General features: G+C 40.2%; 1 protein-coding gene and 1 long non-coding RNA gene across 9 annotated transcripts in view; one reads left to right on the top strand and one right to left on the bottom strand.

Moving 5' to 3' along the window:
* Window positions 1-5,956: 5,956 nt before the first annotated feature.
* LOC119503998 lies at window positions 5,957-6,589 on the bottom strand. The gene is made up of 2 exons (XR_005210463.1): window positions 6,546-6,589; window positions 5,957-6,127 (listed from the first exon to the last, which is right to left on the bottom strand). It is a non-coding gene; the product is annotated as an uncharacterized LOC119503998 (long non-coding RNA).
* Window positions 6,590-6,961: 372 nt separating this feature from the next.
* The window catches only part of LOC119503957 (triple functional domain protein), a 108,182-nt gene continuing 92,344 nt past the window's right edge, over window positions 6,962-22,799 (top strand). For 4 of the 8 annotated variants that reach the window (XM_037796026.1, XM_037796019.1, XM_037796021.1 and 1 more), the window contains exon 1: window positions 6,971-7,315. In XM_037796026.1, coding sequence (XP_037651954.1) covers window positions 7,243-7,315 — 73 coding nt within the window. In that variant the 5' untranslated portion in view covers window positions 6,971-7,242. Of the gene's footprint in view, window positions 7,316-22,799 lie in introns of all 8 variants that reach the window. The other 4 variants (XM_037796018.1, XM_037796015.1, XM_037796025.1 and 1 more) reach the window with 3 other exon arrangements.

The following is a 22,799-nucleotide window of genomic DNA, read 5'->3' as shown; positions in this document are numbered from 1 at the left end:
TGTGGAGGCACAGAGCTATTTTTGCTGCAGGAAAATAACAAGGAGAAAGGCCACAGCGGGGTTTATTAAGTTAATTGTTGCAACTGCCTCACTTTTACCATTAATTATTGATAATAAAGCTTCCATTTTTCACTTGGCAATTTGGGGTACAGGCTTATAAGATGATTTATGCATTCCAATTTGTATATGAAACTGGATTAATTAAAAGACAGTTGCCTAACTGTATCACAACCCTGATGAGTGACTATATCCTTATACCGAGTTCTTTATGTGCCTCATTTTGTTGATTTATCTAAAATACACAGTCTGGCAGTAGGGGGTGTATAGAAGCAGATGTAACCTATTTACAGGTATTCCTGTTGACCTAAATTCTACAACTGATCTAACAGTTGTGGAATAATATAGTTTTATATTATATTATAGTTAGGCTACTGATATATTGATAGGAAAATAGCCTACCCATGAAACTGTCTATTAGCTGATACATTTTGGAGTTATTGGGATTGTTGTTTTCAACAATAGACTTACAAAATAAAGTGATAGCACATCCTTGCACAGTTGCACCAGTGTCTTCCATTATGCTAATAACAGCCATCCAAGGTCCTTCGAAGGTCTCTCACTGCATCTGCTGTGTAAAAGCACGTCAATATATATTTTTTTCAAACTGTTGTTTTTTGTCATGAGTACTTTCACGCCCCCGGTGTGTAAAAGGCCTTAACTCTGGCAGCTGAATCAATTTATAACACTGGACAGACTACGCCTCAAGCACAGTGTGCAATATGTGGTTCAGTTATGGGTGACAAGAAAGTCCAATTGCTGCGGCTTCAGATAAACTATAAATAACCTCCCAGTCCATCAGCAGTATGTAATGATGCAGATGGTGCACCTCAACTTGAGCAAATTGAGTCCAATAGGGGAGACAGAGAAAGTAGAAAGCAACTTCTGTGTGACTAATTTCTGTCCATATGTTGTATCCTTAAAGGTGCTTAATGTGAGATTGGGAGCATTTCTGTTGCCTCTGCACGGCTCTCAACATGGCAGCAGTTGAGCCGACAGCTCGTGGTGCTAACAGCGTTAACGGCGAATACAATGGCAACAGTGCTGACAGAGATAACCGTGTTAAACTCGTCAAATATCGCCGCTTGGTCAGTGCCCTTCAGCATCAGAGATGTACGGGGTACCCCTCTTGCGTTACTTTTGGACGGACCAGGGACGGCGTGTCAATATACGCTCGTTACATGCATAGTGTCCTTTTGTCACAGGAAGTTTGGTTTAGGAAACACAACCACTTAGGCAGGGTTAGGAAACGGTCGTGGTTGACGTCAACTTCAATGACTGACGACTCACGGGACTCACGGGACTCACGAGGCTGAAGATACCGACCAGTCACGTGACTAAAGACTGTCATGACAAAATGAGTCAACGTTACTTTTAGTTTCACACGGGACACGAACACCGGTATCACCATACCTCCCGCCCGCCCTTAGCGGACTCTCACGCTATTAATGCTACGTCAGATACTCCGACCGTCGAATGACGTGCACGGGTGGGTTTACATCGGAGTTAGTTGAAAGCCCGGTTGGTCACATACTGTTGCTAAAGGGTACCTCCGTGCATCAGTTTCTGATGCCGAGGGGCACTTACCAAACAGCGGTATTCAACGAGTTGGTAGTTAGAACAGGTTGGCAGGGTGGGTGCTACGCTTCTGCTTACAAGCTGTCCACATAGTGGTCCAGATATCCTCTTAGCTTTTTCCATTTAGGAGATTACAGCCATGAGATGTACCTTATTTGTATGTGTGTCTGTGTGTGTCAACCAGTCCCACCTACCGTTATTCTTCTCTCCTTTCACGCAATTATGACAGAGCAGCAGGGGGTGGCCAATGAAAGGACACCGCCCACTGCGTCAACACACACACTCCCATACAGAACCACAATAGAAAGCCTTGAACCTCACAGAGAACAGGAGGGCACAGATTTTTGATAAAACTGCAGCAGAGTTCAAGAGGTTTCTAACAACAGTGACGTAGAGGATAGAAGAGATATGTGGACAATCAGAGAGAGACAGACAGGGAGAGGGAGACTGGTGGTGGGGGGAGCATGATCAGCACCTGCTTTCATTCATTTTAGAGGTGGCCTCAAAGCACAGCAGTAATTACTGCTGACATTTCAGAAGGATATATTGCTATTTGGCAGGAGTCAGTTGGAAAGAAACCACCTGAGGGCAGGGGTCAGTCCCCGAGTTATTAAAGGATGGTACCAGTGTTACTGAGCCTTGTTCTCATCTGTATGTTTTTTTCCCCCACTGCTTCAGATGATGCTTTATTAATATGGAATTGAATGTTATGTCTTCTTTATATCTGCACTGAATATTTTGCTGAAGAAGTCTTCATCAGTATGAAGCCAAGCTGATAATGAAGATTCCCTGTACAAAGATCAGTGAACGATAAAGGTCAACAGAACCACTAATCCAACTAACTCGGACAACATATGAAATGACTGATATTAGAAATAATATCAACATTCAGAATGTGTCCATGTTCCTGGAGAATAGAAATTGCAATACTTAAGAGAAAAACTTTATTGTGAAAAGCCACCCATTTTGACCTATAAACTTCATCGGGGTCATTAAAGGCCCTGTAAACCTTTTCTCAATCAGCTTCTTACTACCTAGTGTACTTGTTGGAGAGGAGAGGAGAAGAGAGGAGAGGAGAGGAGAGGAGAGAAGAGGTGAGGAGAGCATCCCTCTGTGGAGGAGAGTCAGTTGATCACCAGTATCAGTCTCCCCCTGCTGGTCATGACAAGTAATACATCAGCATCTACATAAGAAACTTAATTTTCCAAACAAAACACCATAAACAGCTGAAGCAATAAAACAAATTATATTATATATCAATACACAAAGACGTTTTGTCTTATATGGTCAATTAAATAAAATGTCATAAACTTAAAGGAGCAGTGTGTAACATTTAGAGAGATCTATTGGCAGAAATTGAATATAATATTAATAAGCATGTTTTCTTTAGTATATAATCAGTAACTTTTGTTTCCTTAGAATAAGCTGTTTATATCTATATAGGGAGCGGGTCCTCTCCGCGGAGCCGACCGCCATGTTTCCACATTAGCCCTGTAACCCGTAATCTTTGTCATTATGTACTCTCAATATATTTTGTCTTCTTTCGTGATTTCTTGCTATAATTCCTTCATTATTTTGTGATAAGTATTGTTCTCTGTTGCTGCAAACATATGGGCCCATTATAAAAACTATAATGAGTCCATATGTTCAGAGTGAAATGTGTTATCTGTTTTATTGAGTGAGCTTCAGCTATAAAGGAAATTGTGAGCATCATTATGGTTGAATAAATTTAAAAAAAGTTTTCCCCTCATTTTAGGCCTATGTATAAATAATTAACCTGCATCGAAATATAACCAATGGGCTCCATAATAAGGCTGATCTGGAGTCTGACTGTCACTGACTGTAACAAATAGGTCATTTTCCATGTTGTGTCCCAGTTATAAAAGCATAATATAATGTCATCTCGTCGATAAATCACTCTAATGTCCACTACAGTTGGTCAATATCAATATTTTTAATCACTGTGAATCAGTTAGAGCATTTTGTGCAGAGCACTGTGAGCATGCATCCGTGCTGTCATGCTCTCATTATTAGGAAGACCTTCTGGTCTGTCTCACAAAATATTTATTTGACATTAATTGAGGAGGCCCTGGATGTCACTTAGTAACATACAACCCACAAGTTGTGGATGATCAGCGTGTAAATAATCTGCAAGTAAGCAGCAGCATTATCCTGATTATCTTGAATGGTGACAGACAGGCGGCAGCAGAAATCCGGCTCTGACTCGGGCACAGAGCTTCAATCAGTGTAGTGCAATCACTTGGAACTAGAAGTGACATGATAATATTGACTTTATCGATGCCTACCAAACCTCCCCAGCCCTGCCAGCATACATTGATAGGGACTTATGGAGACCCAAAGTGTGATGAAAAAAGTGACTTTCATTCACTTGCTAGTTTCTTAGGTAGGGGAGAGCGGGGTCGGTTGGGACAGAGCCTTTTTAGCAAGTAAGAAAGCAACTACGCCATTCGCCATGCTCACCCTTACGAAAAAGTAGTATACTGCAAGTTATTATTATGAAGTAAACTTAAGTAATGTTCAAGTATATTTTCCAAGTATACTTTATGTAGTAAGTATACTAATATCAATGTACTAGTAGTATACTTGTAAGCGTACTACTTCAATACTTTTTAGTTTATAAAAGTAAACTTAAGTGTAGTTTAAGTGTTAAAATAGTAAACTTTGAAAACACAACTAGTTTACATCTAAGGTGTATTTTGTAAAGCATGTTATACTTTGAAGTAAAGTATACTACAGGTGAACTTATAATACTGTTAGTTTACTAGTTATATACGTGTAGCCCATGTTTTAGTTTATGAAAGTACACTTTAAAGTATACTCTCAGTAAACTACTAGTTTAATAGTTTTTACTGCAAGTATACTTGTACATTTTCTTTAACTTATAGTACTTAACCAATTATTTATCCATTACATAAAGAGACATGCTCCTTTTGCTATTTGACTTGATGTTTTGTGATGAAAATGAGTGAAAATTAGTTTTTCTCACATGCCTCCACGGTGAAAGGAGAATGGAAACGTAGAGAAATCTTGATGAATTGAAATAAATTCATATCAAAACATACATTTACAAACTCTCACACACTCTAATAGGCTACTATATCAAAAAGTAAGCATAAGCCAAACATACTTTTCTGTATACTTGTCAGTTTAACCACTATAAATTTAAATCATGAACAAGACATATTTATATAATATGAACACAAGTTTCTTATTTTCATATTTTCAATGGACAGAGACTTTTGAGCAGAAGCATCAGTCCCAGTCTAAACCAGCAGATGGCACCAGTAATATATCTCTGATCACAAAGAATAGCGGAAAAAATGGCATGATAGAACCTCAATCAAAACAGCTGACCTTTTCTGTTTGGATTGTATCCGGGAGGCTTTACCAATTACTGTACTCCTCCCTTTAAGTATGAGTAACGTTACATTCACACACTTTTTATGGAGAGAGCACAGAAACAACCAACAGTACATGAATCAGAGTCTGTTAAATTCCCCAAAACTTTATGTTTTCCCAACCGTCCCTTACGAAAAAGTAGTATACTTCAAGTTTATTGAAGTATACTTAAATCAAGTTCAAGAATATTTCCCCGAAGTAGATTTTATGTAGTTAGTATTCTAATATCAATGTACTGATAGTACATGTAAGTTGTAAGTGTACTAATTCAATACTTCTTGGGACTAAATTGGCTCACTTTTAAAGTACTCTCAGTTTAATAGTTTTTATATTGCAAGTATACTTGTATACTTGTAACCCACTTTTTAGTTTATGAAAATACACTTTGTATACTTTAACTTTGATTTATGTATTACATAAAGAGACTTCCCACATGCCTCCACGGTGAATGGAGAATCCAAAAACGTTGAAAATTCTTGATGAATTGAAATAAATTCATTACAAATCATTTGATTACCAACTCACACTATCAAAAAGTAAGCACAACTACAAGTCAAGTATTTTTTCTGGAGGCCTATAAGGCAAGAATTCTTAATTGTACTTTTCTTAAGTATATCTTAATTGATCAAAAGATTAAGTAAGTAGGCCAATAAGACAAATATACTTAGACTTTTCTGAATACTTGTCCGTATAAGCCAAGTATACCTTTCTGTAGGCCTATAAGGCAAGAATACTTAATCATACTTTTCGTAAGTATATCTCGATCAATAGATTAAGTAGACTTTAATGTATACTTGTCAGTATAAGCTAAGTATACTTAGACTTTACTGTATACTTGTCAGTATAGGCCAAGTAGACTTTTCTGTATAGCCTACTTGTCAGTATAAGTATTAGACTTTACTGTATACTTGTCAGTATAAGCCAAGTATACTTAGACTTTACTGTATAGCCTACTTGTCAGTATAAGTATACTTGGACTTTACTGTATGCTTGTCAGTAAAAGCCAAGTAGACTTAGACCTTACTGTATAATGTCAGTATAAGCCAAGTATACTTAGACGTTACTGTATAGCCTACTTGTCAGTATAAGTATTAGACTGTACTGTATACTTGCCAGTATAAGCCAAGTAGACTTTTCTGTATAGCCTACTTGTCAGTATAAGTATTAGACTTTACTTTATACTTGTCAGTATATGCCAAGTATACTTAGACCTTACTGTATACTTGTCAGTATAAGCCAAGTAGACTTTTCTATATAGCCTACTTGTCAGTATAAGTATTAGACTTTACTGTACTGTCAGTATAAGCCAAGTATACTTAGACTTTTCTGTATAGCCTACTTGTCAGTATAAGTATTAGACTTGACTGTATACTTGTCAGTAAAGGCCAAGTATACTTAGACCTTACTGTATACTTGTCGGTATAAGTCAAGTATACTTAGACTTTACTGTATAGCCTATTTTTCAGTATAACTTAGACTTTACTGTATACTTGTCAGTATAAGCCAAGTATACTTAGACTTTTTTGAATACTTGTCTGTATAAGCTAAGTATATCTCTGATAAGTACATAAAAGGGAACTGAAAGTATACTCTCTTATTTTAAGTTTAAAATAAATAAACTTGTGTTTGGTAAGGGGTTTTTTTGTCGCATAATTGGGCCAGATTGGACAGCTCAAGTCACATAATTATCACAATTGACAGCCTGTGTAGTCTTTGTTCTTGTCCATGTGTACTTTGCGTTGGTTTTAAATGTCGTATCACTGTAAGTTGTAACACACGGGGACCGCCGTCGTTCCTTGATGACCCACCACCACCTAGTGTCTACTCATTTACCGAGAGCTTACGGAGCTTCACCGAGCAGCGACCCGGCCCCTCCTCCTCCTCCTCCTCCTCCTCCTCCCCGCTAACAGCTCCTCTCCCCTCGGCTCCACTCCCGAGGAGGAACCCGGTGCCCCCGGCTGGCTGATCGCTTCCAATTACCCCAAGATGGAGGTCTGCAGATGGCACTACCGCTAAGCGTCTACTACTACCAGTCACCGTAACCTGTCCGTGTGTGTCCTTTAATAAAGACGCTTTTGTCCGGGCAGAAGTGATTTTTGTGCCATCTTTTTTTTCTGTCGTTTTGGATCTACTACTTGGGGAGATACTGAGAGAGCTGCTTCTCCAGGTTCGGGTTGTGTAGCAGCCATGAGCTCCGGGGAAGGAGCGGAGGAGACGACGACGAAGGACGCTGGCGACATAGCGCCGTTCTTCAAGACCGGTAAGACCCGAGAATGAGTAGCAGAGGTCGGACTGAGAGCTCCGCCGAGAGCTGCTCCCCTCGGTCCGGCTACGTGGGGGACATTGTTCCCGTCTATGTGCTGTGACTGTTGTGGGGGGCTCATATAGTGGAAAATAGGGAAGTCTTTGGTCAGATTAATTTAATAATATGTATTATAAAGGAAGTGTACAACAATTAGTCCAACACAGTCGTGGAAATATGTGAAAATGAGGTTTCTTGAATGCATTTCTTTAACTACAAGGAGCCTATCCAAGACTGTGTAGCCAAGGCAACGTTAGCCAGCTCGCGAAATGTCCGAGTTCCATTACCGGACACCTCCTAGATTTGTCAGCTTGGCGTGTACTTTTCTTCAAAATACAATATTCTATGTGTTTTCTTTTTTCCAAACTCACTTACAACACTGCCTTGCTGTCAAAATGTGGATGTTAAAATGTAAGTTTGACCCAGTAAAACGTTAGGAGAGAACTAAACAGGAACCGCTAATGTATGTTCATCCCAAGGCCTATAGAAGGAGGCTGGGTCACGCGTCATATCTCGGGGGGTACTACACATGCGCAGTAGAATCTGTCCTGCACTCGTCGAAATTGATCCAATCAAAACGCTCGACCGCGCATGCGCTATACCCCCATACTCCAAGACCAGTGTCCTAACCTCTTACTATAAGCCTTGGTTCGTCCAGCTCAAGCCCAAGACACAATTGGCTCAAAGCTCTAACTTTTTATTGTTATTAAGATAAATACGCTGTTAAAATGTGCTTATGGATGACAGATTGTTGTCGAAATTATACGGGAGAGAGAATGTAGACTTTGCTGAAAAGACGAGAGAAAAGAAGCAGGTTCAGTGCTGTCCGATAATGGATGTTAATCACTAGTTTCAACATTAGCTTCCCAGTGTTAGCCTGTAAGCTAGTGAATCAGCTCCCTGTCTGCTTGGTTAAGCTAACAAATGCTAGCTAGTGTAGCATCGCTAGCTTGCCAGTGAGTTGACAAAGCTCGCGTTGTTATCTAATAAACAGCTTATTGGTGTATAACGTACAAACGTGTATAAAGTGTGTTTTTAAATCCACTATTCACGTCTACTCGTTTGTTTGTTGTTTTTCTGTTGCTGTCACAAAAAAATAGCACAAACTGTGGAAGCTATGTAAACAATACATGGCGTGGCATTAGAGCCTGGCTGGGTGTGCACTGTGCAGGAGAAGCTAGCTGTGCAACATGCAGGCCAAAAAGGCTGCCTTATTATCAATAACACGGTCTGATGGTTGTGATAACACACCCAGAAATGTCAGTGACACTGATTTTACACATGATCTGTTGCTTTTTAGACATGATTATATGCTGCTCACTTACATGTACAGATTGTTACATGAGCTAAGTAGGCTAATTAATCAGCAAGGACTGTGACTTGGAAGTCTTAACACGGGGCCTACAGTGATTGCATAGGCTGCAACAATGGCTCATAAACTGTGAAATCCAGGGGGTCCTTGCAGAGATTTAAAGGGGGCTGAGAAATACTGTATATATGGTTCAGTTTTATTCTACCCAGCCTGTCTTTTTGCATAGTGAAACCATGTGTAAGGATCTTCATTTCTATTAATTTCCTATTCAGTATAAACATTGATACAGTCAGTGCCAAAATTAAGAATATATTTGTAATTAAGAGTTTCCTGGGATGCAGCTGAATGAAATGGTGATCCATTGGTGAATCCATGAGCTTATGGGCTGCACTTTGCCAGATATAGCAGTGAATTACATTCAGTGCCTGATGACATGTCTGCCAGTGTCATCATCTAACTCCACTTGCTTAAGTGTAGCTTACTGTTTATTAGGGGTGGGAAATAAAATTGATTCACCTACAGTATGTATCGCAATCTTTTTTTTTTTTTTACGATTTTCAAATTTTTTAATGCCAGAATTGATATATTTGCTTCATTTGAGTCCATGCATTGGTAAAAGGAAGTTACCGCTTTATTGTTGTAGTCTGAGTAACGTAATGTCATATTCGTTTTGTATTCGTCAACCAAAAACAAACCGCAGCTGGCCGCAGAGAGAAAAAAGCGACAAAGCAGAAAACGGGGGAGGGTCTGCGTTGATACTACCTACACCCTCCCATTTTAAATCCAAAGTGGTAAACACTACACATATAGTAAAGTCTGGAAACACTTTGGATTTCACACATTGCCAGGAATAGCAGAGCTAGACATCATGGCTAAAGCTACATGCTAACTCTGTCACGGACAGGAAACGTTATCGTATCGCGGTAACGTGCGGTCAAGCCAGCCGTCACTCTCATCTCTGTGGTCAAATCAGCCGACGCTACAATTGTAGAGCACCCATATACTGACATTTATGTTAAATGCATTCAAACGGCCCCGATGGAGATGATCATGGATGTACAAAGAGAACAGAGTTGAAGGAAGAGCTAACGACGGACTTGGCGAAGTTAACAAAGTACTGTGTTAACAAAGGGACCTATATACAAAATGCGTATATGAAATAAGATTGATTGGATCATATTCACCAGAAGTATAAAACATTACATGTCACTTATAAATTAAAAAGAAAATACAACTAATTTGTGAGGGAAATGTCTTTATTCTTTGATTTTTGGATTGCTGGAAAAAATGTAATAAATAATTCCTGACAATGACTGATATATTTGACTTCAGGACATCTCTGACTACATACATGCTGAAAATGTACTGTATTAATTTAGATATTTTCCAAAGTAGAAGTCCCTAGAAGTGTATGATTCAACTTTTTCCCCATGGTCTAGGGTTAAAAAAAGTTAACAAAAATAGCAATAAATCGTAATATTGAATTGCGATACATAAAAAATCGCAATACATAGAATCGGCACCCAAGTATCATGATAGTATCGAATCGGGAGATAGGTGAATGTCCCAGCCCTACTGTTTATATGTATCAGAAACAAGTTTGTCCATGAACCAATAGCTGCTGCTTGTGTAGTATATGATGGTACGTGTCCACAGGTTCCGTGCTTTCCACGCTCCCCATTCATTGTCTATGCAAGCAGCCGTGCAATGCATTCCGGTTGCGTGGCGTCGCGATTCGAGAGACTAGGCGTGCAGGAAGCCCGCTCCTCATTTGCATAAAGTTGAAGTCCTGGCTACTTTATGCAAATCACGGGTGTCCGACGCGACTCGCCGCCTCTCGAAACTCCCGAAGATCTTTTAAAATAAATGTTGTCGATCCAAAATAAAGACATATTCAGCAACTGCATGGCTTATTTCTCGCCTCAAATGTTTTCAGAAACACATTTCAGTGAACTATTTTCGTGAAATAAGAGAAGAAAGTTTCCAAACGAGCCTCCATACTGGTTCCGGTTTGAAAGCTGGGAGCAGCAGCCAGCGGAGGGAAAGCGTTCGTCCAATCAGTAGCCGAGTGCCTTGTTTCTAGGGACAGCCCACCAAGCGTCCAATGTTGGGAAGCGTCGCGTCCCCTCGCGATAAAAAACGCCCCTGTGGACACGTACCATGAGTGTAGTGGTAGTTGCAAGTTAATTTCTCCTGTTGAAATGTACATAAGTGTGTGATACTCAAATATGAAACTGTGGCATACAAGAGAAGATGAAAAACAGAGAGTTGTAATGTACTGTGTGTAATCACCAGCTGTTCTCTAGTGCACTGTCATGCGTAGCACCTTTTGTGGTAGAAGTGATATTTTGAAGTACAGTTTGGGGGGTGGAAACAAGGAGGAGAATGCAGAGTATTGACATCCAGCCTCTGGCTCCTGTGGTTTTGTGTCTAGCGAGATAATAAGCCACAGAGGGAAGTTCAGTATCCGTATTGAGCTGATTTGATGGCTTCCTTTTAGGGAGAGAGGCGAGAGGCATCCTGTAACTCACTCGCAAGCAACCACACTTTGTATGTTTTGTTGATGGTGCACAGCTGCAGCCATTCTGCCTCATTGTTAATCAGATCGGTTGCTAATTTGTTGCATAATTAAAAACGTTTGGATATGCCTCCTTTTCTTATTACCACAAGGCCATCTGCTGCAGTTTTAGATTGTAGTTTAGAAATAGCTCTTTATTTACCAGTATAGCACTTAAATCGTATATTCATTTTATTTGTTAGTTTGAGAGAAGCAATGACACAGATGATTAGTTTTCATCGCGCTTAAATTTTTCTAGCAGTGGTGGGGCTGCTAAAATAGAAATTGTGGATAAAATGAAAACAAATCTGTGTCTGTTTTTGACAAAAAAAAAACACTTGAAGGATCATGAATGAACATTTCATGTCACTGTCTCCTGCCGGCGTAGAAATCACAAGAATATTTTAACAATGATTGTCAAATGAGCATCAAGTCAGTCTGTACTTGAAGCATTCTCTTAATTGCCACAGTAATGGGCAGAAATTGACATCCTGTCTACATTCAAACACTCACTCTAAGCACAACCAGCCTTCACCCAACCTCAACTATCGCTAATGTTAACCACGATCTTAACTTGATCTTCACAGTTGCATAACCGTGTGTATCTTATTGGGATCCACATTTTTGTGTACTTAAAGCTAAACATGACTCACTGGCACTTAACTACAATTATTAGTGGCGGGGGAAAAATCGATACAGCATAGTATCGCAATATTTTGCATGGTTATTTCGCATATCCGTGGTCAAATCGGCCGACTCCACAACTGTAGAGCACCCATATACTGACATTTATGTTAAATGCATTCAAACGGCTACGATGGAGCTGACCATGGATGTATAAAGAGAACGGAGCTGACGGGAGAGCTAGCGACGGATTTGGCGAAGTTAACGGTAGTATACATGTGTGACTACGTCCGGTTTTCAAAATAAGGTGTTAACAAAGGGAACTATATACAAAATACATATATGGAAATAAGATTAATTTGATTATATTCACCAGAAGTATAAAACATTACAGAAAATACCACTAATTTTTGAGGGAAATGTCTTTATTCTTTGATTTTTGGGTTGCTGGAAAAAGATTTAATAAGTAATACCTCACAATGACTGATATATTTGACTTCAGGACATCTCTGACTACATACATGCTGAAAATCAAACATCTCTGCTGTATTAATTTTGATATTTTCCTAAGTAAAAGTCCCTAGAAGTGTATGATTCAACTTTTTCCCCATGGTCTAGTGTTACAAAAGTTAACAAAAATGGCGATATAGAATCGCAATACTTAAAAATCGCGATACATATCGAATCGGCCCTTAAGTATCGTGACAGTATCGAATCGGGAGATAAGTGAATCGTCTGAAACTGTGCTGATCTCTTTGCTCCAAGAGAAACTCAGACTTCAGTAAAGTTAGTTTACCAACGGCTTTGTACAATAAGCTGGTTGGAAGGCTTGAGTGTCATGTTTGGGCTCCCCTCCTCTTTGTTTTGCTCATGAACTTCCTCCTTATAGATCTGGGAATCTTGTTTTGACATGCACAGGTTTGAGTGTCTTGCCACAGGCTATGTTTTCCCCCTCCTTCATCCCCAGCTCCATCCTCATCTCTTTTTTCATCCTTTGGCATTTGGTCTCTTTGTCTTTCCCATGTCCTCCCTCTTTGCTTTCTTCCCTACTCTCTGTCTGACTGCCTGCTGTCTGAGTGTTCATTCGCCAATGTCTGTTTCATGTTTTCCTCCCTCCTTCATTCTTGTTGCATCGTGTTGGCCCTCACCGTCCTAATGCAAAATGACAACTAATAAAAAAAAATGAGTTCCCCCCCCCTCTGTCTCTCTTCCCTGTCTTCCAGACTGGAATTAATACTGAGGCCTCAGAGCTCTGAAACGGGGAGTTTTGTTGTGGCATGTTGTCAATCATCAAGTTATTCCACACTACACATATCTTTGGCTACACTGGTGACTAAGAGGCTGATTATACAGTTGTTACTTGTTGGTAGTGTAGGGTTAGGGTATTATTCACGGTGGGAAGAAAAAACACTGCCGGGCCTTCATGAATGAATGTTCAAAGGCTGCAACACGCCGTTCACAAGGTTCGTCTGTATGTTTTGAATGAGCATCGGTGTGTACGTGTGTTTTTGCAAGAAAGAGAGTGAAATAGACAAGCAGGAGAGAAATCTGATCCAGAGATTGCATTTATGACTCAGGCCCATTCACCCAGGATGAGGTCTACACACACACACACACTTACACACACTGAGACTAATGGATATTGATCCAGGAGATGGAGACTGATTGAGCTCCCTCAGTAAAGGTTTCCTCCAGGCTTAAAGCTGCCAAGTCAGACACAGAGCAGAGGCTAAAGCCTAATGCTATACAAAGCAGATTTCTTTCATCATCCCGTGTTTACTGGATGGAAGTAAACAGAGGATTGGTGCACCATAGATCAATGCAAATGAATGATGGAAGGGTCGGTTTGTTCTCTCTTTTTTAGATGTTTTTACTTAATTACCTGACCAGTTGTTCAGAACCAGTTATCATAGAGAAACAGCCAGCTAAATGAGTATCAAAACATGGTATTTGTTGAAGTTGGAGGGGGCTTGTGAGAGACAGATTTTAAAAAGTTTAAAAAGATACCCTGACTTTTAGCCCCTAATATGAGCCACACCCCCAAAAACTGAATCCTACATTTCCCATAGTGCAACTTGATAGCACCCGATGGCGGCATCAGGTCTTATTTTTATCTGAAAGCTCCCTTCAGATTAGGCTTGCCGTGATAGTCGGGGTTACTGGTGTTTCTCGGTGGTCGGGCACACACCGATTACATTACCTACCCACCGCCCCCACCGCCGTTTTGCTTTTTTTAATAGAAATAAAACCCATTTAGTTCATTTTGGCGTATTAACGACGTGTTATCATAGTCGGACAACCTAGTAGAAGCAGGAGTCAGATTTCACACACACTAGGGGACGAGAGAGAGTTGACAGAAAAGACGTTGTACACAAACCAACTAGCCGACAGTTTGCAGAGATGCATGCCCAAAAGAAAAGCCCACATTTCTGGTCAGAAGGAGAAACACACCTACTTTTAAACATTATGAAAGATGAGGATATCAACAGGTTTTTGGATATGTGGAAATATCACAACGCCGACCTTTTCAAGACGGTGGTTGAAGGAGGTTGTGGTCACACGGTCGAGCAATTCCACCACCAGTTACGTTAATCGGAGTATGCACGGCTGCAAGTAAACAGGAATATTAGTTGAATATTCATTTTCGTTAGCCATGTAAACAGCTTAGTAGGAATCTTGTCTTTTTCGGAATACGGGCAAAAACTGAATATTTTGTGCTTGTAAACGTAGTCCACAATTTTCGAATTCACCCAGAAATATTAAAGGGATAGATAGACAAGGATTCACTAAATCGGTATCAGTGCAGATGCTGACTTTATTAGGCGGATTGGGTATCGGCCATGAGAAGAGTGAGAAATCCACATTAAATACAGTTTCTTTGTCAGTATCATTTTAATAAAAAATCGTGTTTCCACCATCACTTAAATCATAAATGAGCAGAGAAAAAAAACAGAAATCGGTGCATTGGAAAGACACATTTTAAGAAGCTCAGGCTGAGTAATCAGGGGTAACTCTTTTCGACACTCAGGCATCATGTGGTTCGCAGTACGAGGGGCTTCGTGATAGGCAGCCGCTGTTCTGTTTGAATTGCTCTTCACACTAACTCAAGCACTTTCTGTGATTTGCCGTTCGCACTGACCCCGGCTCTGTCTCCCCCATCTCGTCTTCTCAGTCTTTGTATTGTTAAGGTCACGGCGTACTACACCCGCACCCACAGCGAGTGCCTTTTTTTTTTTTTACTCGTACACACATGCTCAGCTGCAGAATAGCAGGTACCTCACACACCTCTAAGTAACTGCACTATTGTGCAAAAGAGAGGAGTGAACATAATAAATGGAAGCCAGCTGGAGGGAAAGATGATGGTTATGAGATTTCAGCCTTTTATTCAGCCAGGCAGCTTCAATCAACAAGCAAATGGATGGCTGGGTAAAAAGCTTTTTAGAAAAGGGCTGGAGATTAAGCTAAAACATGGGGATGAAAAACACTCAAACCGTTCCCTTTACTGTGGTATTAAAAATGTGATGTTTCAGTTAGAAAGGCATTCATCCCTTAAAATGAACACATTCAACACTGAACACATGGTAACAAGATGAGCAGTGCAGCCACAACCATTAGTGGCTCAGACCATTATATCCTTAACAACAACTTCTCTCTGTCATACAGAGAAAATAGCAGAAATATGCTCAATACATGAGCTGGTTAGTGGAGAGTAAATAATTTAAATCGCTCTCATTTCCCATGAGTAGTTGTGTAAACACATAATCTGTCTCATCCCTAATAACAGGTGCAGGTACATTAAATTTTAAAGGCAGATTACAGCTAGCCAAGCAAGCCAAACGCCCCCCAATCTGCTGTGAGGTCAGTGTGAGTGGGAGGATTGTGATATTTTTTTGTTCTTCCTTGTTTGAATTATCATCTGTTGAAGGCCATGGCAGTATGATCAAAGTTGTGGTAAATCATTAGCATTCAAACACAGAGTTGCCAGTCTCTCGGTCAGGATAAGTGCACGTAGCCTGCTGAGACATGCTTGATTCCAAATGACAGAAACTGCCCACTCCTTAAAGCTTAGTGTAACTTTTGGAACCCGTCCCACTTTCAGACTTGACTAACGCAGTCACAGCAAAAGACATGCTAAAAGCTACTAATCTCAGACCAAGGAAAGTGAATTAAAGCAACTGCTTGAGCTGCTCCTACTTTAGGTTTAACCTCCATGTTAGCAAATAATTAGCTGTTTTACATACCCAACAAATACGTAGCATCATTAGCATTGAGCCACAACTGTACTTTAAGTCCAATATTCAATACTCTTTTATGCCTAGTTCACACTACACGACTTTAGCCCCGATTTTCCGCTCTCAGACAAAAGCCCCTGATCAGAGGCAAATCGGCGTTGGCTCGCCGCGCGCACATAGGCGCTCAAGCTTCATGTGTGAGCTGCTCAAAGACGTGAGCCGAGAGGCTCGCCTATGCCTCGCAGACACATTTCAGATATCTAGTATGCTAAATATCCGGATCTATTGTGGACTCCGGTCACGAGCTTCAGCCAATGAGAGCATGAGACACGGGTTGAGGGGAAACCTGGGGGAGGAAGGGTCGCCTCTAACAATAAGTATAATAAATAGTAAAAAACAGTGTGGTACCAGTGGAATTAGGGCTATTTTGTAAACACATGTACCAAAAACAACATGAGCAATGTGTCTCGCGTATGGTTTCACGTCATTTACTGTGTATTTTTCGTGTATGTTTTCGTGACAAAATGACTTCAAGACTTTTGATTACAAGACAGCAAGTTTTGAAATGTTAACAGTACTGCGATCTGACGACTTTGAAAGTCTAGCTGTGTTTTTGGTCTCCAATAACTATGTTCACCAGCTAGTCGCTAACTTTGTCTGTCTGTTGGTGCTGAGCATGTAGTGCACACAGTGGGTTTATAGAGGTGTCTGCTGCAGCAAAAAAAACGATGCTATGAGAGTTGAGAGAGTGAACCAAAACTGTAAAGTTGCGTCCTGGACAGCTTAACATTGAGCTAATGCTCCGCTGAGCTGAGGAAAACTGCAGAGTCAAGTGATAATTCTCTGTGGATTTAATATTACCTGCGAGCCCGTTCACGTGGGTAGTCATGCAATCCATTGTTAACATAAAACAAATAATTATAGCACTTTTTTAAATGGTGGATTAAGCCATGTGTTGCTCAGAAAGGTCATCCGTGTTCAGTTTACTTTCCCTGGAAACATTTTGGTTTAACCATTTCTGTGGTAAACCTGATGACGCCAAACTGGCACAATGGCCTACATCATCTTGCTCAAGGCCTTTGTTGCTGATCTGTGTATCGTATCACAGGCTTGTAAGGACTGGTCACCTGGGTCAGGTTTACTTTGGCATTGCAATGATGTATTCCTGTGTGCAAAGTCTGGGCTTGCCTGCTTAGTCTTGTTTTATTTTTTAATGTGCTGCTGTCGAATTAATGTCATGAGTTGAGCCAAGAGGTGCATTTCTCATGGTGGCAGTAACTGTCTGAACCACACTGGGTTTAGTGGTTGGAACCAATCAGACAGAGATTAAATGAAGAAATCAAACCTTGAAAGTCGCAATGAAGGGAGAATTGACCAGGAGTATCTACGGTTATTGATGCAAATGGAAAAAATCACTGATACAAATTTGAGTTTTTCGGCACTGCCATGGTAACAGACAAAGAGCGAAAAAAATATTCTGACCTCATATATCGGGGTCCACGGCAGAAATGGTCGGAAAACCCAGCCCGCAGATGTCTGGCTAGACTAAACACTGTAATTTTTCAATCTGAACACGTTGAGCGAAGCCATCAAAAGCCATGAAGTGAAATGAATGGCAGCGCTGGAGTTGTTTGTAGCCCGAAGCGTGTATGATGTCAGTGTGAACTCTAAGGAGCACCACAGTAATACAACCCTGAACCAGAACAAAAAGCACCAGATTGCATTTCAGAGGGAATAACATTCACTTCCCTGATAGTCAGATGCGTGTAAACAAGTTTTGCCTCTCTCTCTGGATGTGCCGTACATGGCAATGTGAAGAGTGGCCTGTAACGGCTTACCAATGAGGTAGGACAGTGATTTGAAAAGGGACATGAGTAAAATTGTCCCTATATGTCCAGTTATGCTGCAATGAAGTCATTACAGAAATGGATTTAGTAATATAGCCATAGACATAGCCTACATGTTAATATATAAACTCTATAGCTGAGTATTCAGTATTTTGAAGTCAGTATATTAGTAATAATCTAGTGAGCAGATTGCAGATCTCCTCAGTGAAGATATGGCGTCTGTAGGTTTAAATCTGTTTACTTAAACAGGAATATACTAGGGCTGGCAATCGATTAAAATATTTAATTGCATGATTGTCTAAATTAATCTGGATTAATCGCAAATTAATCACACATTTTTTATCTGTTCAAAATGGACCTTAAAGGAAGATTTGTCAAGTATTCAATACTCTTATCAACATGGGAGTGGGCAAATATATGCTTGTTTTATGTATATGTATGTATATATGTATTATTAGAAATCATTTAACAACACAAAACAATGACAAATATTGTCCAGAAACCCTCACAGGTACTGCATTTAGCATAAAAAATATGCTCAAATCATAACATGGCAAACTGCAGCCCAACAGGCAACAACAGCTGTCAGTGTGTCAGTGTGCTGACTTGACTATGACTTGCCCAAAACTGCATGTGATTATCATAAAGTGGGCATGTCTGTAAAGGGGAGACTCGTGGGTACCCATAGAACCCATTTCCATTCACATATCTTGAGGTCAGAGGTCAAGGGACTCTTATGAAAATGGCAATGACAGTTTTTCCAAAATTTAGCGCAAATTTGGAGCATTATTTAGCCCCCAAGCTAGTATGACATGGTTGGTACCAATGGATTCCTTAGATTTTCTAGTTTCATATGATACCAGTATTTTTACTCTAGCTTTAAAACTGATCCCGCTACAACCTAAAAACCGCAAGTTGCGTTAATGCATTAAAGAAATCAGTGGTGTTAAAACAGATTTGTGCAACGCGTTATCACATTAATTTTAACAGCCCTAGAATATACTTATATGATGTGTTTGAGAGCAGAGCTATTTGGCAGCAGTACACGTCCCTGGCCCGGTTTGTGAATGAGTGATGGTGTGATGTTGTCAGCTCTAACATCATTAGGGCATGTTAGGTGAGAGTTCATTGGATTACACATGCTGACCTAATCTAATCTGGTGTTTATTCTCTGGGATTACTGTGTGTGTGTGTGTGCCTGTTGTTGTATGTGGTCGTAGAGGTAGAAAGAGAGGATATAAACATGTTTTTCTACAAAACCCCTCTCAAATATTAAAGGAATTAAAAATAGATACTGTGTTTTTGAGAATCGATACAGTGTCACAAACCATTTTATTGCGATACTCTATATTTACATTAATTTCTTACACCCCTACTTTAGAAGTGCTGATAGGTGGATTTTGGTACCTTTGGACAGTGCCAGGCTAGCTGTTTCCTACTGCTTCCAGTCTTTATGCTAAGCTAAGCTAACCGTTTCTTGGCAGTAGCTCCATTTTTAACGGACAGATATAAGAGTTGTATCGATCTTCTCAGCAAGTCTCAGCAAGAAAGTGAAGAAGGTTATATCCCAAAATGTTGAGCGATGGAGTGCTACAGGAATGAGTCCCAAAACCCGGAAATGAGTTAGCATTTTAGCACATACGGTTCCTTCATCTGGAAGTCAATGGGTTTTTTGAATCGTTTTTTAGTTAGATGCCGGAAATAAGGTCTGTGGTTAACACAAGCTGAAGAGATTTTAACATTTTGTTCTACAATATAAAATACATCAATAAATATTCCACCCGTGAATTTTGAAGTCTTTGTGTCTTAAAAAAGGTGGTTGCTATCAAGTGGCTAAATGAGACTACTAAACGTCATCACGCCGACTCGTCCGCCTTTACATCCTCGTTGTGTATACTCGCGCTCATGCAATCGTTGTGTAGTTTGTTTATAGCCTAGCTTTAGCTTTTTACTTCTGCCGATTGCATTCATGCTTCAAAAGTAGTAAAAGTGGTGTTCATTAGTGGAGATTATCTTGCTTAACAAAATGTGTAAGTATCAAAAATGTGTGTTTGCCACAGAGCTTGGTTACTGCAATAATCCAAAACCCAATGGAAAAATCCCATTGGCTTTTTGTCGAGGAAACCCAGGACGATGCTAACTTCCTGGTTGGCCTACAAAAATACGTCATCCCTGGAGCATTCTATTCCTTTAAATGTTGTCTAAACACAAGCAGCTATACAAAAACATAACTTTAATATTTGCAAAACTTTGATTTAAATCAGGAACTATCTGATCAAAGAATAAGTGAAAAAAAACTACAAATATGACCATGTGTTCTTTACCAACTGTCTTGGGACTTGACAGTTATACTTACGTCTATAGTGCGATGGATACCAATAACAGTATGGAGGCCCAATATCTGACAAAAAGGCCACTTTTTTTAGGGTATGCAGTGGTGCAATTCAGAAGAAAATATACATAGTAAAGTTCTATACTATAGGTGCATGTTATATCTTGCTTTCATGTCCACCGGCTCGTCTGTCACCATGGTAACAACAGCTACCATGCCTGTCTGTCTGACCCACGCTATGTCTTTACTAACAAAACCAATATGTAAACCAGAGGCCTGTGCTATCAGTGAAGCTTTCCCACTCAGACAAACAGACACACAGGTTGCCGCCCTGATACAGACTAGATAAGATCAAAGGCCAGCTGATAAGAGCTAACAGGTATGACCCGTTCCTATGGTCTTGATCTGGGCCATTGAGTCGAAGGGTGGATCATACGCATAGGCATTTGGAGATGCATTAAAAGCAAAGTTTTACATTCAATCCATCTACGAAAATAAACCGAATCCAAACAGTTCGCTCATGTAGCAGAGAAAGTTATTAACAGTCAAAGGAAGTAATGATCGGTGAAAAGTAGGAGAGTTTTTTTTTTTTTAAACATTACATGCCCCTTATAAATTAATAAGAAAATACCACTAATTTGAGAGGGGAATGTCTTTACTCTTTGATTTTTGGGTCGCTTGAAAACAGTTACATACATGTTGAAAATCAAATATTTTAATGTATTCATTTAGATATTTTCCAAAGTAAAAGTCCCTAGAAGTGTATGATTCATCTTTTTCCCATGAGTTTAGTGTTAAAAAAGTTAACAAAAATTGTAATATCGAATCGCAATACTTGTAGAATCATGATACTTAAAAATCGCAATACATATCGAATCAGCACCCAGTATCCTGATAGTATCGAATCGGGAGATAGGTGAATCGTCCCAGCCCTAGTGAAAAGCATTGAGTAGTACTATTTTACGCTGTTGGAAAAAAGTTATTTAAAAGTATAACTTATTAATGTCAAATATAGTCTGTTAGTCAATTAACCAGGGAATTAAAGCATTAGGATGTTTGTCAGATGTGTAAATGAGAGTTTTTGGCTTGTTTAAACCTCATAGGAACAAGTGAAACACACACACACATACAGTATATATGCAAACCTCTTGCCTCTCTGTGTGTTTATAAAAAGGAGCTTGTCCCACTTTCCCCTCTCTTCTGTCGTGCTCTCGTTCGGTAATTTCTCCGGCGTGATAGCTAATTGGTGTGAGCTCGGGGAAAATTTGCCGCCCCGCTGCTGTCTTCTTAAAACAAGCTGGAACGAGAGAGGGAAAAGAGTGGAGGAGGGGGCACAGAGAGGTAAATGGAGAGAACATGGAGAAGGAGGAGAAGACAGGAGGTAGGTTGCGGGGGGGAGGATGGGAAGGCGGGGTGCGAAGGCTGCAAGTGGCTGTGAAATCACGTGTGCAGATAACCATTTTCTTTACGCATTCTTGTTAGAGGAGCATAAACAATAAGCCCTGGAGTGAGTGAATGATTTTATTGTCCTGTTAGAGGGAAATAAGGAAGTCTATTCAGCGCAGGTGGAAGAGAGAAATTGAAAGAGAGAGAGAGAGAGAGAGAGACCTTGGAAAGATAATGAAGAGAGAAGTGATGTGTGCCGAGCTGTGTTAACAGAGTTTCTACTGGATAATGAAAGAGGTCAGTAATAGAATTGAATCAGCTTGCAATTGATTAGGATCAGTGTGAAAGATTTGCAGAAATGATCCGTGCTCCTATTTTGAAAGTTGTAAGCGACAGAGAGAGACAGAACCAAAGTAGGACAAGTCCTGAAAGACCATTGTACTCCTTTTTTTCTTTGGGTCTCCAGTGCATTCAAAACTGCTATCTCACTGTTGCCCTCCCCATCTCGCTCACTTTCTCTTTCTGCCTCTTCCTCTGACTGCTTTTCACCCTGTTTTTCTCCTACTAAGGGCCGGTAACCGAGAGATATTGATCCACTGTAAACATCACAGTCAGTGGCCTTTTGTGCCTTAAAGCAAAGGCTAAGGACCGCTGAGGTCCTTGAAAGAGTCCCAGAGGTCCCCAGGCAAAATGAGGAACAGTTTTTAAAAGCAGTGGCCTTTAGTCCTGGTCTTTAGGGCAGAACCATGCTTTTTTCATCTTGGCTACAGTATCTAATAGGTACTCCTTTGCACCTGACATCCCAGGGGAGGGCAGATAACAACATGGTTGGATGGAAAAATGTCAATCTTGAGCATCAGGACTGAAGAGTACTGGTTTAATTAAATAAACTGTAGTGGCTTCCTTCTAAACTCAAATAGATTGCTCCAGTGATGACTAGGGATGGAAGAATTCAGGTAAAAAATCTGAACCGTTCGGTTTGCTTGTCACGGTTCAGGATATGTATGAATTGGTCAGTTCATTTGAAATAAGTTATGAGGCCGATGGTGTATTTTTTTCATGTAGAGTTAGGCTCCCGTTTATTGTCACACTGGCAATCAAGGCCTATTGAAGGAGGCTGGGACACGGGCGGACGTGGGTCTTGAGGTATGG

This window comes from Sebastes umbrosus, chromosome 15 (genome assembly GCF_015220745.1).
Source record: "Sebastes umbrosus isolate fSebUmb1 chromosome 15, fSebUmb1.pri, whole genome shotgun sequence".
Taxonomy (NCBI): Eukaryota; Metazoa; Chordata; class Actinopteri; order Perciformes; family Sebastidae; genus Sebastes; species Sebastes umbrosus.
The sequence above is the reverse complement of the archived record's forward strand: the minus strand, read 5'-3'. Positions and strand labels throughout refer to the sequence as shown.